At 46.0% G+C, this 13,154-nt stretch overlaps 2 protein-coding genes and 2 non-coding genes across 5 annotated transcripts; 1 reads left to right on the top strand and 3 right to left on the bottom strand.

The window, feature by feature from the left end:
• Positions 1–497: 497 nt before the first annotated feature.
• LOC125720612 (uncharacterized) lies at positions 498–2,011 on the bottom strand. Of its 2 annotated transcripts, none has more exons than XM_048996259.1 (2): positions 1,854–2,011; positions 498–1,335 (listed from the first exon to the last, which is right to left on the bottom strand). In XM_048996259.1, the coding sequence occupies exon 2, from the start codon at positions 1,326–1,328 to the stop codon at positions 600–602; it is 729 nt and encodes a 242-aa protein (XP_048852216.1). In that variant the 5' UTR covers positions 1,329–1,335; positions 1,854–2,011; the 3' UTR covers positions 498–599. The 2 variants fall into 2 exon arrangements, with proteins under 2 accessions (XP_048852216.1, XP_048852217.1); XM_048996260.1 differs by having other exon boundaries at positions 1,772–1,917.
• Positions 2,012–6,062: 4,051 nt separating this feature from the next.
• trnas-gcu (transfer RNA serine (anticodon GCU)) lies at positions 6,063–6,144 on the top strand. The gene has a single exon. It is a non-coding gene; the product is annotated as a tRNA-Ser (tRNA).
• Positions 6,145–7,717: 1,573 nt separating this feature from the next.
• trnas-gcu (transfer RNA serine (anticodon GCU)) lies at positions 7,718–7,799 on the bottom strand. The gene has a single exon. It is a non-coding gene; the product is annotated as a tRNA-Ser (tRNA).
• A 923-nt stretch (positions 7,800–8,722) lies between these two features.
• Positions 8,723–12,470, bottom strand: LOC125720601 (uncharacterized). Its single transcript, XM_048996182.1, has 2 exons — positions 12,204–12,470; positions 8,723–10,350 (listed from the first exon to the last, which is right to left on the bottom strand). The coding sequence occupies exons 1-2, from the start codon at positions 12,313–12,315 to the stop codon at positions 8,969–8,971; spliced, it is 1,494 nt and encodes a 497-aa protein (XP_048852139.1). The 5' UTR covers positions 12,316–12,470; the 3' UTR covers positions 8,723–8,968.
• Positions 12,471–13,154: the final 684 nt, after the last annotated feature.

Raw genomic sequence — 13,154 nt, 5'->3', positions numbered from 1 at the left:
CAGGCTTTAGACTCTGGAACCCAGGCCCAATCCCAAAAGTCCCGGTACCTGAACACTCTGCCTCACCCCTCCGCCTTTGTTTGCACATTCCCACGACCCGTTGCCATATTGAAGTGTGTCTCAGAGCAGCAAGGGCTAAGGGGGAGTGGTCCATTATGCCCTTATGAAGCGAGTCAGCAGCCATGAAGGCCCATATAAATGCACTCCTATTTAAATATCCCACAATGCTTTCGCTTTGCAACACAACAGCATGAAAAAAAAATGAGGACGATGTATTGCCATATAAATCTTAGAGCACAATTATGTATTTTTTAAAAAGGTAGTATTGAACTTATACTACTGAATGTTTAAACACGCATATGTTATGAAGACTACGTTTTGGAAGAAGTTAATTTTCATGAGATGAATAGGCATGACAATAATGTAATTATAAAGAATGTAGATGAAAATCACATTAGATACCCAGTGACAAAAAAGTTAAGCACCCAGAAGTAATGGTAACCCAATCCAAGAATTTAAACAACATCGTTGAAATTTTTCTGCAGTGATTTATATCACTGGAACAATGCAGAAAGACAGTATGATGTTAATGAATATAATCACCATTTTTTCCCTCCACTACTGGCCCCTAAAAAAATCATAGCAAATATAAAAATTATCAGAAGACATAAGCACCAACAAAGACCCACACAGAAAGTTTGGTCTTGACTGGGTGACACTTGAAATCTGCTAGTATGTATAGCCTGATTATTAAACTGGAGATTTCCATGATACTGGTGTTGGAAGGACGTGGCGCGGGATGGGCTCTGTAAGCTTCGGATGAGATCTGGGCTGATGCGAAAGGTATTCTGACTGTTCAAAGTGCCAGACCAAGGCTGGTGCTCTGTGATGTACACAGCTCCGATCTCATTGGAGTTCCGTCTGCGCTGAACCACAATGCGATCCATGTTATACTCGTATGAAGTGCCTTGGCGCTGGTCATACGCTGCCCGGACGCTGTAAGGCAAGGCATCAGCTCCGTTGTAATTCAGATTTCCAACTTCAAAGTACTGCTGATCCCAGTGCAGGGTTGGAAGGATATTCTCGTAGTTGCCATAGTAGTGGAACCCATACTGGTTGTCAAGAAATCGAGCCCGCATGATTCCGTTGTTGTCGAAGTAGATGACGCTTTGCGCCAGCCAGCGCAGGAGTTGCAGCCCGTGTCTGGGGTTGGGACAGCCATACCCTGTCGTGCTGAGGTCCTTCATGGTGTGCAGCATCCTAATGGCGGAGGTGGGCAGCAAGAGCGGGGCGAGAAGCAGGCAGGTCATGGCGACGTCACCTCCCATGGCGACCCTGAAGCAGCAAAGTCACTGTCTTTAGACTGTCACTCAATTCCTGGGCTTCACTATTATCACTGCAAACTGCCATCACTGGCTGTCACGCTGCCATCACTGGCTGTCACGCTGCCATCACTGGCTGTCACTGGCTGTCACGCTGCCATCACTGGCTGTCACGCTGCCATCACTGGCTGTCACGCTGCCATCACTGGCTGTCACGCTGCCATCACTGGCTGTCACGCTACTTTTCCATACCTGTCTGTGAGCCTCACAATGAACCTACTAAGTCTGCTGTTTCATTATTTCTATTCGTAATACAAAATGTATTAGTAACATAAAATGCATTCATCCATCCATTATCATTTGCCAGCAACAACACAAGTGATTTCATACAGTGTACTTGAAACTTCATAAGCAATTGTTAACACCAAGGAACAGATACAGCCACCTACCTGGATGAAATACTGCAGACAGGCAGTGCTTAGGTTAAGAAGCCTTACTGCACACAGAGGCGCCGGCTTTGCACACACGTACCTTCACTCCGCCGGGGCAGCAGTGTCTGCACAGCTGCGTCTCTGCTCCGTGTCTGCGGCTGCCAGTGACGCTGCAGCTGCTCAACTGGGTCCCGATGGGGAAGCTGTCCCCAGAAAATCCTGTTGAACCTGTTTCGCAACCTGTTGCCAGTTTCACAACTTACCTATGGTGTCCACATCTTCAGGATGTTGAACATAGCAGTTTGAGTGGTTTACTGACAGTGTTATTTTTTTATTATTTCAGAAAGAGTCCAAACCGCACAAATAAGGCTTATTTATAGGCTGGCCGTATCATTATGAAAAAGAGAACACCATCGGCAGGACAACAAGAGAGCTGTAAAGCGAGGCAAGTATTCTGACTGTAGAAAGCAAAGCTCAGCATGAAACAATGTGATTTCAGACATTTTAGGTTACAAATAACATCTGGCCACCCCACTATATAATAGCTGCATCTTGTTGCTTAAGCGGCTTTAGCGGTAAGATCTGCCTCGTTCCAGGCGGTGAGGAGGCCTGTGTAGCACAGGGAATCCCGCAGGGAATCCCATGAGCTCACTGGCAAATTCCCGGCCTGCCACATGCCAGTCCAGCCCTGCCTGTGTTGTAAGAGGACTTGTCCCTCCTCCCCCAAGGAGGTCTATTTCCCCCACCCCCCAGGTTTTATAGTCACCAGTGTGGACAGCGTGTTACAATTAGGTCTACTTACTATGGTGAGAAGCAATTTAGATTCAGATTTACTTCAGTGTAATTGTAATCATTATACAATTATGTATATAGATGTGCTTTTAAGCTATTTTGAGTACAATTACAGTACAAAAAAAATCATGTTAATATAATGGATTAGAGCACATTAGTTAATATAAAGTTGGGAAAATGTGTCCAAATTGATGTACTTCTGGTTTAAAAAACATCTAGACTTGAGTCACAGACACAAAAGCAATGTTTAGATATTGTTCTGATTATCATTCCATGTGTTATATTGTTTTCGTACAACTGAGACAACGGGTGAACTGGAAGCCAGTGGAACTGGTTCCATTGAAAGGATTTCTATGGTTACTTGTCACGCGAATTGCCGGACGGAAGATTGCTCTGGCAAGTGAGCGATCAGGAATGAGCAGGCAGGCAGGAGGAAACGGGGCAAACTGGGGTTTATTCGGGAGATAAACACGGACATCCAAGGCACGGAAGGCAACACCTGGTAACAACCACAATGACAGACCCGGAAAGAGGGGAGACCAGGACTTAAATACACCAAAGCTGGGCAACATAATCGGACAGGGCTGGAAACAATCGGGGAAGCACACGTGGGTAATCAGGGGGCATGGCACACATGAGGAGCAGACGGGTCGGGCGTCACATTACTAATCTGTATAAATATATATTTGACTATTGTGACTAGTAACACACAAAGGTTTTTTGAGGGGTAGGGAACGGAAAATCAGCCCCTTTGGTGAATTTTTACTATGTGTGTGTGTGTGTGTGTGTGTGTGTGTGAGTGTGTGTGAGCGGGTATACCTATCCATATGGGGACATAATGTCCCCATAACGTGATAAATATCCATTTTTGTTCCCTTATGGGGACTGGTTTCCTGGTCTCCATAAGGGAAAACTCTATTTTATAAAAATCAGTGACTGCTATGAAAAAACTAAAACTCATGTATTTTGCTTGGTTACTTATGGTTATGGTTAGGGCAGGGTGGGGGTTAAGGTTGTCATAGTTAGTGTTAGCATTTTTTCCATAGAAGTGAATGGGCCCCATAAGGATAGGTATACCCTACGTGTGTGTGTGTGTGTGTGTGTGTGTGTGTGGGAGTGGAGGTCCCTTTGGTAAATTATTATGTTCGGGAGGGGGGGTCTCTTTGGTAAATTGCCACATTCTGAGGGGGTTTCCTGTCAGTAAATTATCACGTTCGGGCCCTCTTACCAGGGTGGCTCAACCAACAGTAGCAATGTCAGGCAGTCAATGAGCTAACATCAAGGGAAAGCTCTACAAAAACAACGAGAGGAGAGGACTGAAGTTGCTGCTCAGTATAATTTTAATGGGGGAAGGGTGGAAAATGACCTTACTGTCCCAGAACTGGAAGGGACCAAGCCCACCCCACCTTTCTGTAAAGCCCCATGGCAGCGCCCAGCTCTTTCCACCACCGTATTAATAATAATGCCCCCTCCCAGGGGTTATTCCGGGGTTATCCAATAGTTATCCATCTCGGAACTCCCATAAAGTCGCAGGCAATGGCGAGTCCTCTGTGGTCACGGGCCCCCCAGTCTCTCTCCATCCTGATCAGTCCCTGCTGCTGGGGTACTCACCACTGGTCCTGGGGATGGCTGCTCCGAGGGGGCCAGGGGCTGGTACGGTGCTAAGTGGTCGCGGTGCTGCATGACAGTCCTGCGCCACTCGGGCATCTGCACCCTGTACACCTTCCCCAGGGCGCCTCCAGTGGCTTGGGTGACTGCCCCTTCTTCCTAATGGGGCAGCACATCCAAACAGGGTCCCTGGGCTGGAAGGTCTGTCCCTGGCAGAGGACGTCATATGCCCCCTTCTGTCTGGCCATGGCTGCCCCTTGATGGTCCCTCGCCAGCTTGTGCGTGACGCGAATGCACTCCCAGAGCCAGGGTGAGCCGAACACCAGCTCCACTGGGATCCGCAGCTCACTTCCAAACATGAAGTCGACAGGGGTGCAGCCAGTGCACTCCTGCACGGCCGCACGATACGGCCACAGGACCAGGACAAGATGGACATGGTGCTCGTCAATGAGGATCGGCAGTTACTAGGATACAACGAAACCATTCCAGCAGCCCGTCCCCCTGTGGGTCTTCACGATCCCAAGTCGCTGGCACTACCTAGTTGAACTCCTGCACCTCAAAGTTCTTCTTTGCCTTGGGCCTCATATGCCTTGGGCCACTTCATGAAGTAGTCCATGGTTACGAGTATGTAGCCACGGTGCAGGGGATGGGGCCTGGGACATCCACTCCATGGGGGCGCCCACCAGGTACGGCTGCAGGGGAGCCGGAGATCGCCGGTTAGGACTCTTCCTAGCTATGCACGCATCACAGCAGTGCACGAATAGCTCAGTGTCCTGCTGGCAGCCGGGCCACCTCCAACCAGCGGGCCAGCTGTCCCTCCGGGTTGTGACAGTTTGGTAGCCACAGAGGTAGGAACAGGAGTGTTTGCACCCCTGCACCACAGTCAGCAATTCCTGTCGGGTCATACAATAGTTGTGCTCCTGCAGACTAAGTATCTGGCTGAAGTAAGCAACCACATGCTCCCCTTTGGGTCCTGCCTGCCACAGCTCAGCGACTAGCCACACATTAATAGTATACATGTCTGGGATGAAACATGTAACTGGATATGCTAACACGGGGGAATCAGCACGCGCTCTGCAAAGCTGGTTGAAAGCTATAGTGCAGGTATCCATCCATGTGCAACAGCTTTCCTTCTCTGTAAGACAGTGCAGTGGTTTGCAAGGGGTTGGCCAGTCCTACACTGCTTCCATCTTTTCCGGGTTGGTGGCCATGCTTTGCCTGCCGATGACGTGGCCCAGGTAGCTTGACCAGTGCTGGAGAAGTGAGCATGACCTGGGATTCAGCCATAAACTTCCAAGCCAGATTGCGGACAACACAGTCTTAAGGCTACGGATTGCCCCAGCGAAGTCAGTGGCTTGGACCAGGAGATCATCGAGGTAGACACCACACTTGGTTTGGGGGACGTGGGCCAGGACTCACTCCATGAGCTTCTCAAATGTGGTCAGTGTGTTGCACAGGGACAGTCTGTGCGGATGCGGGTGAATGGGCAGGGCATCCTTCGTGTCAATATGGGGCTCCACCAAGGAAGTGGGTTGGCAATGTTTGTCCTTGGCAGTGAAGATGTACTGGAACAAGTGCAATAAAACCTTGAGACACCCCCACTGTGATGTTGCAGTATTCTGTGATCGGGGCAGGGCCTGGGGCTGAGTCACTGGTGCTCTTTCCCTGGGTGCTGTGGGCTGCTCCCTTTACACAGAGAGTGGTCTTCTTCACTCTCCGCTGCCAGCCACTGCCATCGTGATGGAGGGCCACCATGTCTGCACTGAGCTGGAGGGCTGCTCCCAGCACATTGATGGTGGCCCCATTTATCAAATGCGTTTTAAAATGTAACATGTACGGGTGTTTTATTCTTCAAAAGAAAAGCACATTTTTTTTGTTTTATGTACGCAGCATGGAAATAAAACTATATGACGAGATGGCCGAGTGGTTAAGGCGATGGACTGCTAATCCATTGTGCTCTGCACGCGTGGGTTCGAATCCCATTCTCGTCGGTACTTATACCTCATTGTGAAGAATTACCCCCCAACCCCAATAAACCATTATCTTTAAGTCCTGGGTAGGCAGACGCTGCAGGCTCCTGCATGATGTTTTTGGAGAGGCGGCATGGTGGTGCAGTGGTCAGCACTGTTGCCTCACACCACTGGGAGCCAGGCTCGAGTCTCCCCCTGGGTCACACGTGTGCAGAGTTTGCATGTTCTCCCATGTCGTCGTGGGGTTTCCTCTGGGTACTCCGGTTTCCCTCCACAGTCCAAAGACATGCTGAGGCTAATTGGAGTTGCTAAATTGCCCATAGGTGTGCATGTGTGAGTGTACCCTGCGATGGACTGGCCCCCCATCCTGGGTTGTTCCCCGCCTCGTGCCCATTGCTTCCGGGATAGGCTCAGGAACCCCCCACGAAAGATGAGCGGTTTGGACAACAGATGGATGATTTTTTTGAACTCTTGGGTCATTTCTTTGCCACCCTTCTCTTCAAGGCTACAGGGGGTCTGTGCTTCTGACCTGACAGTTATTTTTGGCATTTGTCAATAAATTTGCAATATAAATTTTTAAGACAGGTCTGAAAACTGCGCTTGCAACACAAACGTCTAAATGGCAGTAGGCAAAACCCAGCGATGGCTCTACTTTCCGAAAAGGGTCACTGTCATGGCGCAGGCAGGAAAAAGGTGACGACCCACTGGTGGTTCCAAGGCAAAAATAGGGTTTACTAAAGAAAACAGTACAGACTGAGGTGAAATACCAAACAAAAGGACCAGGAGGGCCCAAGCCATGCTAGGAGAAATAAGAATGAGCTAAAGAAACCACTAAGTGACACTACCAAGGAACTGGGCTAAACAGGGAGCAGGACTAGAAAACCAAGCAGAGTTCACAAGTAACGGTGACCATAGACGGACGGGATTAACACATGACTGACTAAAGATCAGCGAAGAGACAGGCACTTAAATAGAGACAGGTAACCAACTAACAACAGGGCAGGTGTGGAACATGACAATTAATTAATCCACTGAGACAGAGCAACAAGCAACAGGTGGAGTGAGTTACAACAACAAGCACAGAACTAGGGACAACTTACTTTTTGAAAATAAAGAACTATGTTCGAGTTACATTAACAAAGAAAAACTAATTTGATAAATGCATACAATTTGTACATCATCGATTTCAAAAATATTTTGTACAACACGGTTGAAAACCGTGGGACGTGAGTCACGAGACCAGCGATGGTGTGTCAGCTGCTCATAGATTTGTCTAACAAATCACCATCAACAAGTCTGTTACAGCCGTCCTTCCACATCACATTAGAATCAGCAGTCACGCCCAAGTTCCTCACACAAACTACATGCAAACACATCAGAAACAGCCTGATCTTTGTCCTAGTAGGTGATAGAATGCTGGATCTAAGCGGAATTGTCAGAGTAGCAACAAGAAGTCTGTGGTCAGAATTTACAAACTGGGCGTTTCTGTAGACCCTGCAGTTCTGCAGGAGCCTCCAGCGTCTGCCTACCCAGGACTTAAAGATAATGGTTTATTGGGGTTGGGGGGTAATTCTTCACAATGAGGTATAAGTATCGACGAGAATGGGATTCGAACCCACGCGTGCAGAGCACAATGGATTAGCAGTCCATCGCCTTAACCACTCGGCCATCTCGTCATATAGTTTTATTTCCATGCTGTATACATAAAACAAAAAAAAATGTACTTTTGAAGAATAAAACACCCGTACATGTTACATTTTAAAACGCATTTGATAAATGCACACAAACATTTTGTACAAGTTTGAAAAATAAAACACATGAAAATGTTACGCCTTAAAACATTTCAACAAAGTTATTTTTCAAGTCAAAGTTATTTTTCAATGTATGGCGTTTATCATAAAACGTATAAAAAAATATATACTCTATGGAAGTCCTGTGTAGTTTTTTTTTCCAGTGGGGTATGGCGTGCATGATACTTTGAGGTGCTACCTCCACTGCAGAGAGGTAAAGCGGGATGCTTGGCCCACTGGCACACTGACCGTAATGGATACCTGCGGGTGGGAGTGTTTTCTCCCGGGGACTCATGTGCAGAAAGACAAAATGTCAATTTGATTCATGCCTGTTTAACTTTTACCTTCTTTAATGAGAAACAACGTGTCGAGTTTTAGGTTACCTCCGATCTGATTATCTTTTTTTATTATTTATGCCAAATGTCATTTTCTGATGTACGGCAGAGTCTTTTATTTCCTGGAAGTTTTATGCAAAGAGAAATCGGCGATACCTTATAGTTGACCGGATGACCTATGGTGACAAACACCACCTGTATGGGAAACTCCTTACCCCACCCTGTCAGTTTCACTATGACACATACTGAAAACTTTTCACACTACCCCCTCCCCTCCTTCCCTCCCTCCGATGATTTGATGGTCAAGGGAGTAACGTGTCCTGACACAGAGGACGCCAGTCCATCACAGGATGCACAGTCACACACAATCACAGGCTGAGCACCAAACTGAGACACCAGTTCACCTGATGGCTTGTTCCTGACTGAGGGAGAAAACCGCCAACTCTGGGGCACCACACACTGAGCTATACTGAAAGCGAGGTTATGTAGTGAGAGACTCAAGCAAAGGTCAAGGCAAATCAAGTCAAGCGGGGTTTAATTGTCACAATAGCCATAGACAATACATTGGATACAGAAACGTGAATTTTTGTTGCTCAGACTATGATGCTACATATAAACATAAAGTTGATAGATAAAAAGATAGATAAGCAAGCAGAAAAAGATATAAAAGGTTGCAGAAATGCCTGGAACCCCATGTCACTCTTTATCAGAGAATACTCCTCACTTTTTTTTACGCTTCTTATTTTTCTTTCGTTTTCTTTTATTACCAGACCTTGGGTGCACGGGAGAAGCCCTCGTCAGAGGCCCAGCAGGGGTCTCTGAATGAGGGCTGCTGGGCTTCTTCCCCGGAGCTCTCTGCCTGTCAGGAATGGGGGCCAGTCCCAGCAGCAGTTCGACTAGTAACACAGTGCCAAGTCTCACAAAGTAAAACTGGATCACCAGTATAGCCAACACTGTAAGAAAACTCAACACCGCCACATCGGCGGAGTCCAGCCAGCAGCCGGACCCGCTCCCTTGAAGCTCGGAGACGTTGTCCTTACTGGTTGGACTTCGTTGGCTCTGACACTCGAGGCCAGTTTCAGACTCTGACAAGATAGAGTTTGTCGCAGAATTGTGATGGGGGCTAGGAGGTGGGGAGGAAGATGGGAGCCCCGAATCAGAAACACAGACGTTACATGAGGTCTGATTTCGAAGTGCAAGATCAGGAGTATGGATCTGGAGGAAATTTGGATGAGAAATCGGTTGTGAATGGCAAGTTTTCTTTCCCATATGTTTTGAAGGCATATTGGACTGTGCAGGTTTGTGGGTCTCTGTGGGGGTAACAGGTTGTGTGGCATTATGGAAGCTGGATGGTTTTGAGATAACTGGAGTTGTACAGCCTAAGTGACATAATGATTCTGGAAATACAGCAGGGCTGGGCTGCTTAACTCCCAACCTACTCAGCGTTTCACAATGCATGCTCTCTGTTTTAGGCTTATTGTTAAAGCCAATGTTGTTGTCATTGCTGTATTCGACAGCACACTCATTGGTGTGTAACTCATTGCTGTCATCAGATGACTCGTCCGTATAATATTTGGTGGCGGTCCTGGTGAGGAATTCCGTCAGTGTCATTTGCTGTACGATCTTAAGGAGCTCAGGGCTCAGAAGATACGTCCCATCTGGTCTGAAGCATTTCAATCCATGCCAGTGCTCAGTGATGTAGACATCAGTTATTATCTTTGTGATATTGTTGAAGCTAATAATAATGCGGTCCATGTTTTGCTCAAAGCTGCCATTGGAACCGTATGTTCCCTTCACATAATTAGGCAGGTCCAGAGCTCTCGGGTGAGTTAAAGGGTTCAGGTTGCCTACCACAAAATAACGGAAATAGCATTGCTTATGTTCTGGAAGAAGTTTCTCGTAGTTTCCATAGTAGTGGAACCCAAAATGTCTTGCATATGGGTCACACTTTAGCTTCATTACACCACCTGGAGAGAATTCTACACAGCTCACAGCGAACCAGTAGAGGAGCTTCAATCCATGTCTGGGAAACTCAGAGCCAAATGACACTTTTCTCAGATCATCAAGACAGTGCAGTGAGCCAGTCATGGAAAGTCCAGTAGCTGCAACACAGAAACAAATGTCAAATTCAATAGACAGGCAATGAAGACTCACACGTGACACAGCAGCAGGATCTGGCAAAGTTATGATGAAGTAACCAGTTGACGCCCTTTGAATTTTAAAATTCATTTTGAGACTCTTCAAGCTTCAGGATTAAACTGAACCAGGTATTGTCTCCTCATCCCCCTCCTTGGGTTCTGTCTTCCAGTCTTTGGTGCCCATGTGTGTGTCTATATGGATTTTCTTGTTCCTGTTCTGGATGTCGCTGCTCGTCACCATCTTTCATTGATGTTGTGCACCTTTTTGGGGAGGAGTTCTACCATGCCCTGCTCATCTGATCCTCCTGTGTGCCATGTCCCCCTCGCTACCTCGTGTGGAATCCCAATGTCACCAGCTGTTTCCACTAATGGAAACGAAGACTCCAGTGCTGGGATTCAACCACGTGATCTTCTGGTGTAGAAGCAAGGGCCCTAACCCCTAGACCGCCAACCCACCTGAAATGCAAATTGAATTTGAATTTATTGCCTGGACTTATATTTATGTTGCTTTTGTGTTAAAAATTCAAGGGGTTGTAAGATTAAAGTCAAGAAAAAGAATGAGAAATTCAGGTTCAGAAAAACAGGGAAAACATCCCAGATACTCAGAAAGAACAATGGACTGTAGATCTAATCGAGCATGTTCCTGGCCAATCACGAGACAGATCATCAGTTATAAGGGATGGGGTTTTGAACATCCAACACCTTATGGATGGAGCCAGCTTCAGCCTCGTCGCGCACATGCCGTGAAAGCGAGGCTACAACAGAGTTCTGTTTTGTCACGCTTTGTATAAACAGCAGGTGGTGCTAATGAGGCCAAGATCCTGGGGAATACTCCTGCAATCCCACGACGCAACGTCCAGTTGAGGATTATTGAAGGAAGAATATCACCGGCGCCTTATTGAAGCTCATCAGTATCGCTTGGATTTGACCATCCATGAGGTTCGTGTCTGTGTGCGCAGATCGCATCTTCCAAAAGACCTCTTTTATTTAGGACGCTCTGAGCTCTTTCCTGAGTTTGTCTTCTCTTTAGATGTCTTGTTTTTTCTTTTCTGTACCCAACGATAATCATTTTCATTTCCTAGCCTTTGTCTGCGACTTATTTTGGAAACCTGACAGTTTTGGTTTACCCAGAAAACCCCCTCCCACTCCCATGGGACATGTTCTGTTTTACACATCACTCCAGGCAGGTCTTAAACTTGTTCGATATCCACGCATTCACTTGGTCCTCTTCTTCTGTCCTCTCAGAAGTTTCATTAATGTGGTTTGGCCAGCTTCTCACGAAACCCTGGGTTCGTCCTCTATCAATATTTTGAATATACACAATATTTTGCTTAAAATCTTGCTTTCTGATACTCCTTGGTTCATCTTCTGCAGTTAATCTGCCAAAAAACTGGTATTTTTAACATCAATGCCAAGTCCACCTGCTACTAATGGCTCGCATGTACAGTTTGTTTACTGAAAATATTTCTCAGAGAATTCCCTCATATATAATACAGTAACTGCACGGGTTAAGAACATCCGACAACTCGTACTTATCAGCGGACTGCCATTCTATTATTTTAAAAATCTTACTTAAATAAATGATTCGTAATTACAAACGAACGCACGCACTATTTTGTGACACTGATATGTAGTACTTTCTTGTTTTTACTTGTATGATTATTGTACTATTATTATTATTATTATTATTATTATTATTATTATTATTATTATTATTGATGTTTTAGTGTATCTGGAAGTGTTTCTTGCGTAGAAAGTTAAAATATATACTCCATTCTAAGACAAACATTTGACTGACGCTAAATAACCGTATATACCTGTTCCGAAGACAGAATTAGGAACGGATCTCCTTCGCATGCCTTCCAGCACTTCCGATTTTCCCGTATTCCAAGGTTCGTCCCGTATTCCAAGGCCGTCTCCGGCCGCCATCCCGTTTTATTTTCTTCCCCTTAACTCCCGCAATTTGCATGGCCCTCAAACTTCATTATGAATAATCATCATACACATACACAAGTTTTGTATGTTTGTCGGTCATAAACCAAGTTGCCAGATCGTATGTGAAACGAAATCTAAACACACAATCCGCACTCTACATAGAATTTCAAGCCATCTGTTACCGCAACCTGGCAACCCACAATGCGATTCAAGGGGGTGTGCGCAGGCACTTATTAATATTACGTTCATGGAATACTAAATGTGAATACAAATCGATATGTTTGTACCATAGCGTTAACTACAGTGTGTCTGTGATAAATTGATGCTGATCTCATAGCATGCATAGCAATAAAAATATTTATTTACTTATGAATCCTTATTTCTGGGCTGCCAACTTCTGAGGGGAGGGGGCATTCCCTGGCATTTTGATTATTTCAAATCATGAGAACTGGGCAGAATTTCCTTAAATTCGTTGACAAGATAGAAACATTTCTTTGAATATTAGGACAGGATGATGCAGAAACCTAACCACAAATTTGTGTTACAGGACACAGTCTCTCCTTTCTTGAACTTTCTTCCTACTTTCTTCCTCCCCAATAATCATGTCACAGCCCCTCACACCCCCTCATGCGCTATGCTGTACGTGCAGGTGGCTGATTTTGCACCCATTGATGAGTGTGGACTGCAAGTTATTCTGTACTGTTTTACTGCTGTTTATATTATGTATAAAATATTATGGTTTCCTTACATGGAACATGTCCTGGGTATGACGTTAAACTGCATCCGGCCCTCAAGCGGTCCTCCAACTTACAGGGAAACAATTATTTGGGGGA

Source organism: Brienomyrus brachyistius, chromosome 25 (assembly GCF_023856365.1).
Source record: "Brienomyrus brachyistius isolate T26 chromosome 25, BBRACH_0.4, whole genome shotgun sequence".
NCBI classification, from domain to species: Eukaryota; Metazoa; Chordata; class Actinopteri; order Osteoglossiformes; family Mormyridae; genus Brienomyrus; species Brienomyrus brachyistius.
Note: the sequence above shows the minus strand (reverse complement) of the source record. Positions and strands in the feature narration are given on the sequence as shown.